The sequence below is a fragment of the Vipera ursinii genome, assembly GCF_947247035.1.
Source record: "Vipera ursinii genome assembly, chromosome: 13".
Taxonomy (NCBI): Eukaryota; Metazoa; Chordata; class Lepidosauria; order Squamata; family Viperidae; genus Vipera; species Vipera ursinii.
Genome location: NC_139526.1, coordinates 304,329 through 320,065, shown reverse-complemented (window position 1 = coordinate 320,065; position 15,737 = coordinate 304,329). Strand labels below are relative to the sequence as shown.

Here is a 15,737-nt window from a genome sequence, read left to right as displayed (position 1 = left end):
GGACATCTTGTCTAAGGTTGTATCCGTAGCTGAATGTGTGCTACAGCTGGATATAAAAGTGGAGGATCTCAGTCAAAAGAACTCTATATTAGAAGCAAAGGTATTAGAAAATGAAAATATAAGGGATAAAATGGATGAAGAATTGAGCCTTGTTCAGTATAATCAGATGCAGAATGCTATTAGAATTAGGGGATTAAAGGAGAATGGTAAAGAAGATTTAAAGCAGCTGATTTCTGAGGCTCTGGAAGGGGTAGTGGGCCAGTCAGCATCTGAAATTGAGGGAAATATGGACAAAGTTTTTCGTGTAAATTCATGGATTGCAAGACAGAGAAAGTTACCCAGAGATGTGGTGGTCTATTTTACAAAGAGAGTAATTAGAGATGAAGTCATTCAAGCTGCTTATGATACTAATTTGGTAGTGGCTGAGCAAGAAGTTTTGGTTTTAAAAGAGATTCCTCCGAAGATCCTAAGGAGAAGGAAAGATTTTGCATTTCTAGTACAGGAACTTAAGAAACGTGATATTAAGTTCAGATGGGAGATTCCAGTTGGGTTGGTGACAACGCACGAAGGTAAAAGACATCGTTTGGTTACTGTGGCTCAGGCACGTGATTTTTATAGTAATGTGTTAAAAGCAACTCCCCTATCATTTTTGGAAGTTGCAAAAGGACACGGTGTGGGAAAGTTTCAAGATGTTGCAGACAGACAGACAGAGGACAATGGTGGTGGAGGGGATCAAGCTACAGTCTCATCGGTTGCTGCAGGAGGCCAGAAGATGACGCGTGCCGCCCTAAGAAGAGCGAGACGAGAGCAAGAGCAAGACCAGCGGAAAGTTATGGAATCTTCAAAGTGTGCTTACAATGAAGATGTAGGAGGAGAGCGGTCTAAAGAAGTTTTGGGGGTCATGACAGAGGTGCTCCAAAAGTTTTGGGGCGTTAAGATTGCTGATTAAATTTTTAGATTAGAATGTCAATGGAGTAAAATTATTATAGAGGAGAAAGAAAGTTTTTTTTTCTTTTTTTTAATATTTTATACAATTTAAGATTGATATTATTTGCTTGCTAGAAAAGTATATTAGGGTTACGGACTTAAAGTATGTGTTGAACTAAGAGTGGGTATGTAAGCTCCTAATTAATAACAAGTTGTCTTAGAGATTGCTTAAAAAATTTTTTTATATATATACTCTTTTTATTTGAACTTTTATTTGAACTTAAGGATGATTTGGAACTGTGAGACATTTGGCGTGATACACGCAAGAACTATTTTAGATTATAGTTTAGTTTGGTTGGAGATTATTAAGATTAATAGAGATAAGCGCTTTTGGTGCGTAACTGAGAATTTGTTTGGAAATTAGAGAAAGGTGGGAGAATGCAAATAGCAGGTGAAAGTTTTTTTTTTCTTTTCCCTTTTTTTTTTTGAAATTAATATGAATAAGGACTGGGATTAAGAAAATTTATTTTGAGTAAAGATCTTTTTCTGTTTTTCTCTTTTTCTTTTCTACTTTATTTGTAATATTAATATTGTTTGTATTCATTTTATATGAGCTAGAGAGAGATAGAATTTATAGTTTATTGTTGATAATATAGGGGTGTTTATGTTTGTTTTTTGATTTTATGCCCTGTATTTAGCTCTGGGAAGTCGGGGGGGGGGGGGAGGGAGTGGGGGAGAGGGATAGGGGTGGGGGAGGGGGGGATTAAAGTCAAAATGTATTGTAAAACTTTTTAAATAAAAAAAAAGTCAAAATTGCAGTCACAGTCACTATCTCGAATTTTAAATTCACCCGTAGAGCCTTGCACCCAGCTTTGTATATACCATTCGGGCTTACAAAAGCATATCTGCCAAAAGTGACACTAAGATCTGAATAGATCTTCTCTACAATGGTTTGAGTTGGCAAGTGGAGCTTCAAACGTAACTTTTTTAATGCTGGAAAAGAAAAAAAAAGTAGGAAAATGTCTGGGATAGTTGAATTGGCAAAAAGAGGCTTCTGCTGGTTCCCAGTTCACAATATCACCACATGAAAGGAGAGATAAAGAAGAAAGCAAGAGAGTGAGAGAAGAGAAGGAGATGAAGTGACATGTCATCTTCTGAAATGTGTGCCTGTTTTGTGTAATGAGACAAAGGATGGATGTGGAAAGGTAATTCCCCACTTGCCCACAATATTCTTTCCCAATAGATTTCCACCGAAAACGGACTGGTGTCAGGTTTGCTGTTGCTAACCAAACAGGCAGGGCTGTGTGGTCCTGCTTCTCCCCTCCCCAATCAGAGCAAAAGCCTTATGGAAGAGGCAAAGTATCAAGGGAAACAATTAGCCTCAATCTCTCTTCTCTTAGAATTTCCTCCTCTTTCGGGGCAATGGGCAGAGGGGATCAGAAGAGGCTGGGTAGGGTGCTTGACAGCAGTAGAGGGCATTTGAGTTCCACCCCTCAAATCTAGGCAAATCCTGCCAGATTTACGCCTTGACCATCTGCCTCATTCTTCCTGCAGCTAGACACGGTTGAGAAATTTGAGCATCTTGGTACCCTGGCAGAAGGCTTGCCGGGCAACAGTTTTAACACCATGGCAGCCAGTTTCGTAGTTAAGCTGGCCAAGAATGTGAGCTTCCAGAGAGCTTTCAGAAAGAGTTCTGATCATGTGAAGAAGGCCTTTGTCAGTAAGGTAAGAGGGGAAAAGTGACTATGAGAAATGTTGGAAAGGGGGTAGGCCTTTTTAGGATTGCTAGATAAATGAATAAATAGACAAGTTTCAACAAGCTGCATCTGCTGTAAATCAAAGGACATGAGAGTTGGAAGGTCTTTGCAGCCCAATCCTTGCTCAGTGCGGAAAAGCGAACTTATGAAAGTTGTAGATGACACCAAGCTGGGGGGGATTGCCAACGCTTTAGAAGATAGACTCAAGATTCAAAAGGATCTTGACAGACGTGAACATTCGGCCCTATCCAACAAGGTGCAGTCAGTGGCTAGGAAAGGAAGATCCTGCACTTAGGCAGGAAAAACCAAGTGCAGAGGTATAGAATGGGTAGTGCTGGGCTCTGCAGTCGTAATGGTGAGAGAGATCTAAGTCTCTAGTCTAGTGGATCACAGCTTAAGTGTGAGTCAACAATCTACTGCAGCTGCCAAAGGCTGCATCAACAGGAATAGCATCAAGAAGAGCATGGGAAGTGGTAGTACTGCTTTATACTGCACTTGGAATACTGTGTCTGGTCACCACAGTACAAGAAAGATGCTGAGACCCTAGGAAGAGTTCAGAGAACAACCGTCTTCCAACACCTGAGGCGCTGTCACAGGGAAGAGAGCATCAATTTATTCTCCATAGCATCTGAGGGCAGGGCAAGAAGCAATGGGTGGAAGCTTATCAGAGGGTGATTCACCCTGGAATTAATTTCCTGACAGTGAGAACAATTAATCAATGGAACTGCTTGCCTCCTGGAGTTGTGACTGCTCCATCGCTGGAGGCTTTCAAGAAAAGATTGGACAGTCATTTGTCCAGAATGGTATAAAGACATCTCTCCGGAGCAGGGGGTTGGACTAGAAGACCTCCAAGATCCCATCCAGTCCTATGATTCATAAATCCTTTCCACAAGGTCATTGGGGATTATAACCCTGTGGAGAAAGGGTTCAGCTATGCAGAATTGGGTCCTCGTTGCTTTCTCTTCTCTTCCTCATTCTCTTCTCCATTCATTAACCTTCCCTCCCCTAATTTTCTGGGGTTTAGTCCCGCACTGTTAAACAGATATTCTATTTGCATGCACCTTTTAAAACCTGCTGGTTAGACTGTGTGTCTGACTTTCTTTGGGACATTTGCAGATCCTCTCAAACTCCTCCTCTCTTGGTGACATCCTAAATAATGTTCCGGATGATTTAATTGAATTTGTTCCCAATTCACTGCTGGTATTTGGAGGCCAAACTCCAGATCTCCACAAAATCAACGAGAAACCGTGGTCTCCACAACAGGTAGGGCTCTGGACACATTTGCTGGCTGAACCAGGGCAGACTCCTGCAATTCTTGCTTCTAATGTCCTCTTCTCATTCCAGGCAGCAGTCATGTTTGGAGATATCTTCACCAGGATTGATAACTACACAATGTGAGTTCTGGGCCCCTAGTAGTAGAGTAAGCGAGGATCTTGTGGTAAGAAAAACAAGATAGAGCAGCCACAGATGGTATTTATTTGTCTATTTATCCTTCAAATAGTATAAGATATTTCAATTATATACTGTATGGGGAATGTTGACACAATCATGCTTAACCAACTTGTTTCTTTACAATATACCTAGGGTGTGTATCTTTGAGCTTAAATTACTGTTTGGGTAGTTTATGATATAGTGTACTATGAAAATGCAGAAATGGGTTGACCATGTTGCACATGCATGCAGTAATTTTATTTTTTAAACTTGCAAAGCATGTGTTACGTTCTTGGGAAACCTATCAAGCTTTCAACATTTAAAATTGAGCTTCTGTCTACAAGTAGCCTTCAACTTACGATCACAGTTGGGACCAGAACCTCCATTGCTAAGCAGTGTGGTAGTAAAGTAGATATGCTCACTCTTAGAACCCTTTTTGTTGCGGTTGTTAGGCAAGCAGTCATTAAACCAGTGGTCGTAATGCAAGGACTACTTGTACCTGAGATATTTAACATGAGCTTCTACTAAGGGGGTCAAAAAAGTTAAGATGGTAGCTGTGACTGTGATCAAATTTTTGCCCCTCTTAAAATTTTATATATTTGTTTAATTTCTATAGCCACCCATTTCTATAGCCAAATGACTCTCAGCAGCTTGTGCATCATTTACAACACCTCTGTAACAGGGACAGGATTTCAATGATATTGTAGCGTCTTGGCTGCCATCTTTGCTTTTTGACAGCCCGCGCCCTCCAGTCATATCTGATCATCCATTTCTTTTGTGAGATAAAAAGGCTTCCTTGATTTATTGAAATCTGGTGTAATTATCCTCTATGGCATGATTAACTGACCAGCCAGTGTATCTGTGTGGCTTTCAGGCTTTCTCCATTCATCTTGCAAGGCTTTCAGTGTAATGCGGCAAGTAAGCTGATGCCTGGGCAGCTCTCCTCCTTAGCCCAAGAAGTGAGACGTAAAAAGGCCAACTTGAGTGAGGAACAGGTGAGGAGATCCCTTGGACCAGGTTCAGGTCAAATCCAGATTCAAGTTAGAAAGAGACCCCTTCTGTCTGCCCACCTGGATTTTGATCACGCTGATGGAGATTAGATGGGCTGAGGTGCAACCATGCAGGGGGCCACCTGGTTGGAAAGTTTACGTATCTACCTGCAGTGATAAACATACAATTCTTTTTTGGCTTCTTGTGAGAGCAATGTCTTATTTTCTTCCCATCAGCTCTCCTGCATGGCCAGACTTCTCAACAAAAGCAACCTGACAACAAACCTCAGCAGCTACCCGGCAGATGTTTTGCTTTTTTCCCCGTGAGTAATTCTGAAGTGCACTTTGCAGCAGAAGCAGAGTTTGATGGCTTTTTTGCCCCCTTCAAGCCAGCTTTTAAAGCTTTTCTTGTGGCTTTCTTTTGGTTCTAGCAATTTTAACTTTCCCCAACAACTGTCCAAAAGATGAGTCGCAGGAGCAACAATAATATTCAAGACATGATATGAAATATTTACACATTTATTCAAAATCTAGCTGGGGGGGACAAACCATTTTTTTCTTACATCTTAAATGATGAAAGTTCTGTTTTCTCCAGCCTTAACAAAGTAGAACATCAAAGCTGTGAAATGTTTTACACTTTGGCTTCTGAAGGGAACCTAAGCTTATTGGCCAATGGATCATCCCAGCGGACCAGACTTTTGGAGAATGCATTACGTTGTTTTGTGAGTAACAACTCTCTCTTCCCCCTTCTCTTTTCCTGGCTGAGTTTTGTGTCTCACAGAGCATGTGCTCCAAACTGGGATGTTGTCAGAACCCATCCCAACCCACATCTTAGGAAAGAAAAACTCTTGGAGACAAGATTGTCCAAGCAGGAACTTTTACTAAGACTTAGATGACAGAGGATATAACAGACAGGATCTGAAAACTGTCTCACAGATCGATATTTTTAAAGTGTCCCCGAACAAAAACCCCACCCCCTCAGTCCATTTGGTCAGTCCCGGATCAGTGAAGTCTCAGGAGTCAAACCCCTCGTGGGAAAGTCAGTCCATTTGCAACACGATTACTTCCTCCCCTTCACATTCCATCTGGAGATACAAGCCAGAATCCCCCCCCAACACCTTTCTTGTTTGCTCATAGATCGGAGAGGGAGAGGATTTCCTTTCATCGGCAAGAGCCAGAATTCCCCCCACCCCCTTTCTTAGTTGCTCGTAGTTCAGAGAGGGAGAGGGTTCCTTTCATGGATCTTTTTGCGATGGCCAACGGGCAGGCTGCATAAACAAAAGTTACATCTAAGGGAAGGAAATGGGGGCAATAAACTCCCCCGTCTTCTCTTTCCTCCTCGGGAATGGCAGAATCCAGTAAGTGGGGGTGGTGGTGAGATTTGGGTTTGCACAGAGAGGGAGTTAGAAATGAAATATAAATGGATTCTGACAGATGTGCACATCTGAAGAGCTGCACAAGATGTTCCACTGAGATGTGAGAAGATAGGCTAGAATTCTGATTTATATTCATTTACCTCTGCCTTTTCTAATTTCTTTTTGGGGATATGTTTTATAATGTGCATATTTTAATATAATAGTACATGTACATTATGTAAATTCTACATACGTGCATATAAGTGCATATAAGGATGCATGCTTAAACATTTTTAGTGATAAGGATATATTGTCAAAGTTTGGAACTTCTGCCATAGAAGGTGTCTCTTTTATTCTGCCAATGTTTCTTTTTTTATTCTGAGGAAATATTCAGAATTTGGGATTATTAGAAGTCCTTCTAATCTTCTCTTTGAAAATAGTGTTTTTGAGGGGGTGTGTGAAAGTCCTCAAAATCCAGCCAGTATTAGACAGAGATGGACATTTCTCCAGGTACATGACATCCCTTACAACAGAGTTTCCTAACCTTTCCGGCTTTTCAGATGGCAGAGGAAGGGGATGGTTCTGTGCGAGTGGCCGGCAAGCACGTGTGTGCATACCACTCCATTTGTACAACACACATACAATGCCTGCCACTCTTACAAATGGATGGCATGTGCTTGCTTGCTGCTCGCACAAGTGGGATATGCACGCACACGCCTGCCACTTCTGTAGCAGGTTCCGAACAGCTCACAGCCAAGTAGTGGGCCGAGCCGGGAGGTTGGGGACCCCTGCCTTACAGTTCCCGATTTGGATGCAACAGGTTCTGATTGGCCTCTCTCTGTGAATACGCTACAATTCCTCCAGAAGATGGCAGGTCAGAGACATAGAGAGAAACAAAAGGGTGGTTGGATCCAATCAATCCCCTGCCTGGTTGACTCTTGGAAACTGACTCAGAATTCCACTTGTTCATGCTAATCTTGGACTTTGACTTCAATGCTCCTGATATACAACCCACTGGTCACATGGGAAATAACTCAAACAGTGCAATCCTCTCAACTCAAAGCATTGCTTTTTGCTCAGCAAGTATGGCTCCCAAGTTGGCCTTCATCCAAATGCAGATTACTGATGGACCAGGTGTTGAAAGATAAGTGCTCAGTGCTAGTGTCCTGAGCCAAGCAAAACTCCTGGATCGGATATTAAGCTCACTCTTGTTTTACAAGGGAGTAAAAAACACCTCGCTCAGCCGAAAGCAGCTCCAGCAGCTGGGATCCTTTGTGTGTGACATGAAGCCAGAAACCATCACAGACTCTGACCCAGCAGTCCTGGAGAATTTGAAAGAGTGTCCAGACCTCACAGCTGCTCAGAGAACAGCCCTTGGGGTGCTCCTGGGCAGTGGGAACACCTCGTATGGGTGAGTGAGAGTCCTTTAAACGTGAAAAATGGCTGCTTTAAAAGTAAAGTTAAAAAATGAGGGGTGGAGGGGAATGCAACATTCAGACACGTTTCCTCTAATTTTAATACAAGAATTCAATTTTTATACACATATTAGTTAATATGTGTTAGCTTTTTAATGCACTTTTTAATGTTTTGGGTTTTTGTTGTTGTTTCTCTTAAACTTTTTTGGAGTTTTGTATTTTAACCTTTTTTGAATAAAATAAAAATAGATAAAATTCAATTTTTTGTCACACATACATAGGAAATTCTCAAAATCACTTAAATATGAGCCAACAGTATGTAGTAGCAACGAAAAAAGGTTGCATTAACAAAGGGATAGAATCAAGGTCATGTGAAATGTTACTATCTTTTATAAAGCCTTAGTAAGATCACAGTTGGAATACTGCCTCCAGTTTTGGTAACCATATTATAAAAAAGTTGTTGAGACTCTGGAAAGCATGCAGAGAAGAGCAACAGAAAGGTTTATGGGGCAAGAAGCTAAAACATGAAGAATGGTTGCAAAAACTGAATATGGGTAGTCTAATGAAAAGAAGGACTGGGGAGACATAGCAGTGTTACGGTATTTGAGGGGCTCTCAGAAAGAAGAGGGGGCCAACCTATTTTCCAAAATATCAGAGGGTAGGACAAGAAACGAAGGAAATTAATCCAGGAGAGAAGCAGCCTGGAATTAAGGACAAACTTTCTAGCAGTGAGAATAATTAACCAGTGGAACAGCCGGCCTCCAGAAGTTGTGGGTGCTCCATGACTGGAGGTTTTAAAGAAGAGACTGGACAGCCACCTACCTGAAATGGTACAGGGTCTCCTGCTTCAGCAGGGGATTTGAGTAGAAGGCTTCCATGATTCCCTCCATTCTGTTATTCTGTTCTGTTTTCTTTTTTTGTCTAATTGGCAATATTTATAGAGACAAGAGGGGTATTAGGCCTTTGAAAGTCAGTTGGGTGTAGGGTTTAAGGTATCCCAGGTGACCCAGAATTCTGTTCTCCCCTGAACACAAAATCAGCAGGGCAACCTTTGTCCACAACACACTCTCTCTCAATCCTAAGAGGGAGGCAATGGCAAACCACTTCTGGAATCTTCCAAACAACCTGCAGGGGGACTCATCTGGGCAGTCACCAAGAACCAACACTAACACAAAAATGAAAAGAAAAATAACCCTTTGGAATTCTGCAGATTTGCAGAAACACGCCCCCCACCCCACCCCGGGCTTCACAAAATATATTGTGGAAACATAGTGGGCACCAAAAATTGATTTGCTATTGAATGGATAGAAAGTGATATGGAAAACAGAAATGAATGGAATTCCTACTTAGTTACCGACTAAATACATATGTATTTATCAATATGCCGGTCAAAGATTGTACTAAAGTTAATTACTACTGTGAAATACAGGGACACACAAAGATAATAATTAGGAGTACCATTGAATTAATGGGAAGGGAGCATAGACTCCTTCAGTTACAAAATGTCAAAAAATAGTTCTTCAGAGTCAGAATTTGCACATTTACCTAATTATTAGTTTTTGCTTTGCCGTCTGTGAGCTGCATCCTATACAATAATATTACACACCATCACTATCCAACACCTATTTCCATGTGATACAGACCTCCTGCCTCCTGGGATGAATCAACCCTTGAACACCTTGGACCTCTTGCTTTCTACATAAATCACACTATCTGGGATTTCATTAACAAGGTAGGAGAATCAGATGAACTTGCATGTTGTGGTTCCGCCCTGAAGTCAAGATGGTAGCCATGACCATGAAACTGAAGGGGTCACCATCTCAATCTCTGTCATCTCAGGGCTGAGAGAGAATAACTGGCCCAAGGGCATCCAGCTGGCTTCATGCCTGGGGTGAGATAAGAACTCATAGTCTCAGGTTTCTAGCCTGATACATTAGCCCTCACACCAAACTATCTCTCTCTGCAAAATAAATGTGTGATGTATTGTCCCAATGGATGTTCTGTTTCTCAGGAAGAAAGGATGATCTTCTTCAAAAAGGTGATGGATGGATACAACAGCCTAAGAGCTTTTCCAGAGACAAAAACAATCCTCTTCTTAAAATCAGTGGGATCTAAGCCTGCTTCCTCTCCTAGAACTAAACGGGCAACTGAAAGTAAGAAAAAAAATGGTCTCTTGGTCTGTTGTACATGCACACCCACATACAGACATGAATGTATAGACATTAGAATTGGGAGACAATTCTCTGAGCGTTGGAAGCACAATATAAAAATAAATACATAAGCATTAAAATGCACCGAATTTAAAAAAAATTATCTTGGAAAATATTTTCTTGGAAAATAGGTAAGTAATAAAATATACAGTAACATTCAGGGCTTATAGTATTGTGAACTCATCATTTTGTCATTCAGCACATTCTTCAATACTTAGCTAGCATTACTATTTTTTCCTGCAGTCATAATAAATTATAAAGACAGGGAATTTCTTAACATCTTGCCAATATTATGGGTAGAAATCTATCTGTGATCAGCCTCTTTCCCTCAGCTGTTCTCCTGCAATAATGTTTGTGGATATTCCTCACAGGTCAGGCGCAGTGGTGCTGGGACAGAATAGATGGGGGGAAATGAAACACGGAAGATAACATCCCTGAGGAAAAATCCAGGACCAGGAAGCCAGGAAATTATATTAATAGATTTTAAGAGTAGATCCAGAGCTGGAAAGCCAAAAGGCTGAAGGAGTGGGAAGACTGTAGGAGGGACAATATGCAACGGCATCCACAAAAAGTCAAGATGGTGGCTGCAGTTGTGCAATCAAAACCCTCCCCCTTTATGTCCATCACAAGTGCAATGCATGCAAAAAGGAACCGAGTTTCTATTATTCAGTTGTGGCTGCCATCTTGACTTTTTTTTATTCTCCTTCCCCCACCCCCACCCTTGGCACCTTTATCCATATGTAGGTATTTCCTTAAAAATGTGGAGAACTGTGCTGTTGGGGAGGTAGTTGTAGCTAGGCTTGGCTTGTGCTACAGTTGGACCATAAAAAATCTCTTAAACCACCCAGGCGATTAATTGCAGTGTTAATCTATCAGGTTTGTAGCATACAGGTTTGTTGTTATTTACCATGTACATTAACATTCAGAGGAAGGGCAGCCAAAGAGAAGGAACTTGGTGGAAAAGCATGGGTAAGGAGGGGGAGGTGTTTGGGTGACTTGAAGAAAAGGTTTAGCTGACGCCTTATCTAGAATGCCTCAATATAACAGCAACAAAGCAGACGTGGACAAGGATTACTGTGGCAGGGCCTTACGGGTGGCTCAAGAAGGAAAAGGGGAGACACTGAGACAGGAGGAGACCTGACAGAGAACGGGAAGTTGGAGCAACAGAGCCCAAGAGTTGTGACTTTCAGAAGTCTTCCTTTTCCAAAACGTGCTCAAAGAGATGATTTCTTCTTGTGAATTCTGCCAACAGCTTGCCGTTCTGCTCCCATCACCAGCAGCGTCCTGGAAGATCCGCTTTTCATAATTCGGTACAACAGTACCCAGCAGTTTGATGCATGTCTGAGTGACGAAGTTGTGAAGGACAACCTGGGTCTTTTGCTTGAACTGCCCCTCCCAAATGACTACTTGGCCCTAGTTAAAAAGAAGTTAGACAAGGTGAGTGGCACAGGGACTGAGGGGGTCTGATGTACACCAAGGTGTTTCCAGGAGTATCATCAGAGGGGGTCCCAAAAATTGAAACTGTAGCTGAGATTGTATGATTGACACCCTCATCCCATTTTTGCATGTTTTGCGTACATGATGTGTATAAGAAAGGAGTGGGGCTTTGATTGCATGGTCACAGATACCATGTTGATATTTTTGACTCCCCCCCCCAGAACACCCTGATTTCTATTGTTGAATTTGGTAATGAAACATGTAGAGATACATTAAGCCTAATAAGAAAACGTTAAGAATTTTTAAAATTAAAATTGCTATCAAGATAATCATATAGAAAACAATAAATAAGCCAATGAGTTTTAAAACATCGTTTTTCAAAATTCTACTGTATTCATTTTAAAATAACATTCTAAAATAACTTTAGAAATGGTACTCAGTATAAAATTATTATAATTCTTATAATTCTTATTTTAATATCTAAAACAGTGGGCTTCAAGGGAAGAAAAATCACTTGGAGATTCATACCAGAAGTATGTTTCTGAATATAAAGTCTACTGAGGCATTGAGTAGCAGGATGGAGAACAAAATTATTCATACTCTGCCTGTCTTGGTTGCATTTTATGGGCTTAGGCTAGCATAACAAAGCTTCATTCCCACCCACGCTATGCCTTGAAGGGAGAAGGGATTCCGTCTGTCTCCTAAGCACAGAAACTCATTCAACTAACAACAGGCCACTGGAATTTCAGTTCCGTCATCAGGTTTAATGCCAGGATAAAAGGGGTCAGGGTGTAGAATCTTAAAAAATGAGTAAGCAAAACTCAGTCCTCATTTATTAGTCAATTTGTTAAGGCACAATTGCTGAATTGCTTCAATTTCTTTACTACAAGCTTTTTAATGAACAGGTTGGTGACTTTTTAAGCTTATAAGATTGACACATCAATCTGTTCGCTGTCATGTTTTGAAACACCTGCTTTACCTTTGTAGCCCCTCCTCCTCCCCCCAAAACGTGTGAAGACCACTCTTGCTATGTACTCTTTTTTCTACCAAGTTGATTAATTAAACACCATAAACTCTTAGCACTTAAATGCATACTTTCTAGAAGATCCCTCCTCAACCTGGGCTTTGTATATTTACAGAGATGTTTTAATCAGGCCCATCCATCTTACTGCTGGTCATCCTTTTCTCCTCTTTTCCCAGCATTATAGACTTCCCCCAAAAACGGTCTTGGCATAATGTGTCCAAAATAGGGGAATTAATGTTTGGTTATCTGTGCCACAATGGGGTTTTCAGATTGTTCTCTCATCCATTTGTTTGGTTTCCTGATATTCATGATTCACCTGCACCAAAATTCAAAAGCCTCAACCGTCTTTCTGTCCCGTTTCTTTAAAATCCGGCTTTCACATCCATAGAGCATCACCTGTTACACGGTGGTTAATGAAATATATCTACTAACGAAGCCCCCTCCCCTTTCTCAGAGCTACCCTGACGGGATTCCAGAAGATCAGTTGAGGCTGCTTGGCTTCCTCTCACGTCAGTACAGCACAGACGAGATTGGCAGTTGGAACCTCACTTGCAGTGACACCCTGGCTGCCCTTCTGAATCCAGAGGATGGCGCATGGGAGATGCCACAGGTGCTGTATCAGAAGGATCTCGGGTGGGGGGCGGGGGGAGCCTAGGGTGCAAACAGAAATGCTGTGAACTAGTAACAACAAAGGCTTTTTCTTTGCTTTTCATTTTAAGCCAGATGTGTGCTGAATACCAAAGTATTGTTACTTTAAGTTTATCACTTTTCTGACTGCCTCCCTTTATCTCTTTACACAAAAGATGTGGCTTTCTTACATGCATATGCATATTACTGATATACAAATGTTAAATGTTCTTTAAATACCTCCTGCTGTGTCAGTCTGGATAAAAATAAAGTAAAATTTTAAAAAATCTATCAAAATTTAATTTTATCTCCTTTCTTAGACCATATGGGTTCTTCAGCAGTTTTTCCTAGATATTTACCAGCCTTCTTACGTCTTGCCTCTGCTCTGGACACGCATCCCTTCTTAACACACAACTTCTTTTCTTGCAGCTGAGCCGACTGGTTCTGAGGTACATGGAACTGGGAGGCTCACTCACTGGTCCCTTACTGGACATGCTGGGAGGCAAATACCTGTGTTTCCTGGATGAAGATCAGCTGCAGGAAATCGACCCAGCATCCATTAGGTACATTACTGTTTCTTAGTGTGTATTTTTTAACTAATGGAGGAGGAAATTTTGAATGCTTCCTGGGCCCAGTCTGGAAATTTCAATGGAAGAAAATTGGGGAACAATTAGCAAGTAGCATGACCCAAGTGAGGAACAGGTATTCTGAGGAAATTAATTAGTAAATATGGCTGTTGGCAGCTCACATAGGAAAAATATAATATAAAACATACCAATTCGAAGCTAAAACACAATAGCATTACTACTACTAAAAGATCACCCATCCTACTATTTTCCCTCTGAGGGATTGGCAACATTTGGTTGATCTTATTCTTCATCATTCTAAGAACATGGAACTTGATTATACAAATGATGTATACGTTTATACTGGCTTTTCCTAAGCTGATGTTTTACAGAAGTTGAATAATGAAAGAAGTCACACTAAGGGAAGCTAGTTTAAAGAAATTATATCCCAGAGTTCTGAAGATGCTGGCAGATGTTATCTCAGAACCATTGTATCATATCTTACAAAAGTCCTGGAGTACCAGAGAACTGGTCATAGTTCCAATAGATGAAACCAATTAAAAGAACCTCAAGACAAAGATTTCTTCCTTAAAGAACATTTTATTTAGGAAACAAAGTATTGGCACTGTTCTGAACCAGCCCTCTTCTGGCCTTGTAAAGGCAAACCCCTATTTAGAAAGAAGAGACTGGAGAGCGTCCAAGGCTAAAAGGCATCCGCCAAGATTTATTACGCAGTTAACAAAAACACTAGAGCTTGTCTTCTCAAGCGGAAAAGTTGCTTTCAGCAACCAGCCCCTCCCCAAACACTCCTTTTATAGAGAGCTCAGGGCGTGGTCTCCCTGTGCCTCCTCCCGAGGAGTCCCACATTCTTTCTTTGTTTGTTCCTGCTCGACTGCCTCCTGCGTCGGGCGTCCTTGAACAGGGCCAGCTGTGGGTCATCATCTTCCGCACTATCGGGCTCACGCAGCTGAGAAGAGGGCCCCGGCTGGGAACTCTGCCAAGCCTCCACGCCATCATCAACCGGTTCGTCTCCCACACGGTCCTCCTCCCCCTCATCTGAGTCATCTGACACATCTGAGCCGGCTGCCGAAACCACAGGCTGGCCCTGAGTCACAACACTATCCCGCACCGCAGGGCCCTTCCCCCGGGTCTGCCGATCCGGATGCGGTCGGGATGGGAACTGTTCGTGAAACGCAGTCACCAACGCAGGGGCATGAACGGCGGTCGCGTCTTCCCATGTGAAGTCCTCCGGCCCGTACCCTTTCCACTCGATTAGGTACTGGAAGCGACCTTTCAGCCAGCGGGAATCCCTGATGCTGGCGACCTCGTACTCGGGGGTGCTGCCTCCATCACGAGTTCCTGATGGGGGAGGTTCCGCTTGGCGAACTGGACAGGCCGGTTGTTCGGGGACCAACAAGGACCGATGGAAGACGGGGTGCACGCGCAGGGAACGTGGCAGAGTTAAACGATAGGCGACCGGATTGATGACGGCCTCGACTGGGAACGGTCCAAGGTAACGGTGGTCCAGCTTCCTCGCCGGCCGAGTGGATGGTAGGTTCCTGGTGGACAGCCAGACCCGATCCCCCACCGATAGTGGAGGCGTATCCCTTCTCGACCGATCGGCGAACCTCTTGTAGTCGGCCTTGGCCTTCTCCAGCTGCCGTCGCACCAACCGATGGATCGCCTGTAACTCCGCCATAAATTCGTTCGCTGCCGGCTCCGATGAGTCCACGGGAGAAAGGGGGAAAAACCGGGGGTGATAACCCACGTTGGCCAAGAACGGTGTCATCTGCGTGGAGGTGTGCTGCGAGTTGTTAAAGGCAAACTCGGCTATGGCCAAATAGTCCACCCAATTGTCCTGCTGCAGGTTAACGTAGCAGTGCAGATACTGCTCTAAGATGCCGATGACCTTCTCGGTACCCCCGTCGGTCTGAGGATGATGCGCGGACGAGAGGCAAACCTTAATGTCCAACGCCCGCATCAACTCCTGCCAGAAGCG

At 42.6% G+C, this 15,737-nt stretch overlaps 1 protein-coding gene across 1 annotated transcript in view; it reads left to right on the top strand.

Moving 5' to 3' along the window:
- LOC310646151 (uncharacterized protein) overlaps positions 1-15,737 on the top strand; it is a 41,854-nt gene that overhangs the window by 11,663 nt on the left and 14,454 nt on the right. Inside the window, exons 8-19 of the mRNA XM_083372401.1 lie at positions 2,482-2,652; positions 3,801-3,947; positions 4,029-4,078; positions 4,990-5,110; positions 5,342-5,427; positions 5,700-5,826; positions 7,680-7,870; positions 9,516-9,606; positions 9,886-10,027; positions 11,337-11,521; positions 13,000-13,155; positions 13,602-13,735. Of these exons, the coding sequence (XP_083228527.1) occupies positions 2,482-2,652; positions 3,801-3,947; positions 4,029-4,078; positions 4,990-5,110; positions 5,342-5,427; positions 5,700-5,826; positions 7,680-7,870; positions 9,516-9,606; positions 9,886-10,027; positions 11,337-11,521; positions 13,000-13,155; positions 13,602-13,735 (1,601 nt within the window). The remainder of the gene's footprint in view (positions 1-2,481; positions 2,653-3,800; positions 3,948-4,028; positions 4,079-4,989; positions 5,111-5,341; positions 5,428-5,699; positions 5,827-7,679; positions 7,871-9,515; positions 9,607-9,885; positions 10,028-11,336; positions 11,522-12,999; positions 13,156-13,601; positions 13,736-15,737) is intronic.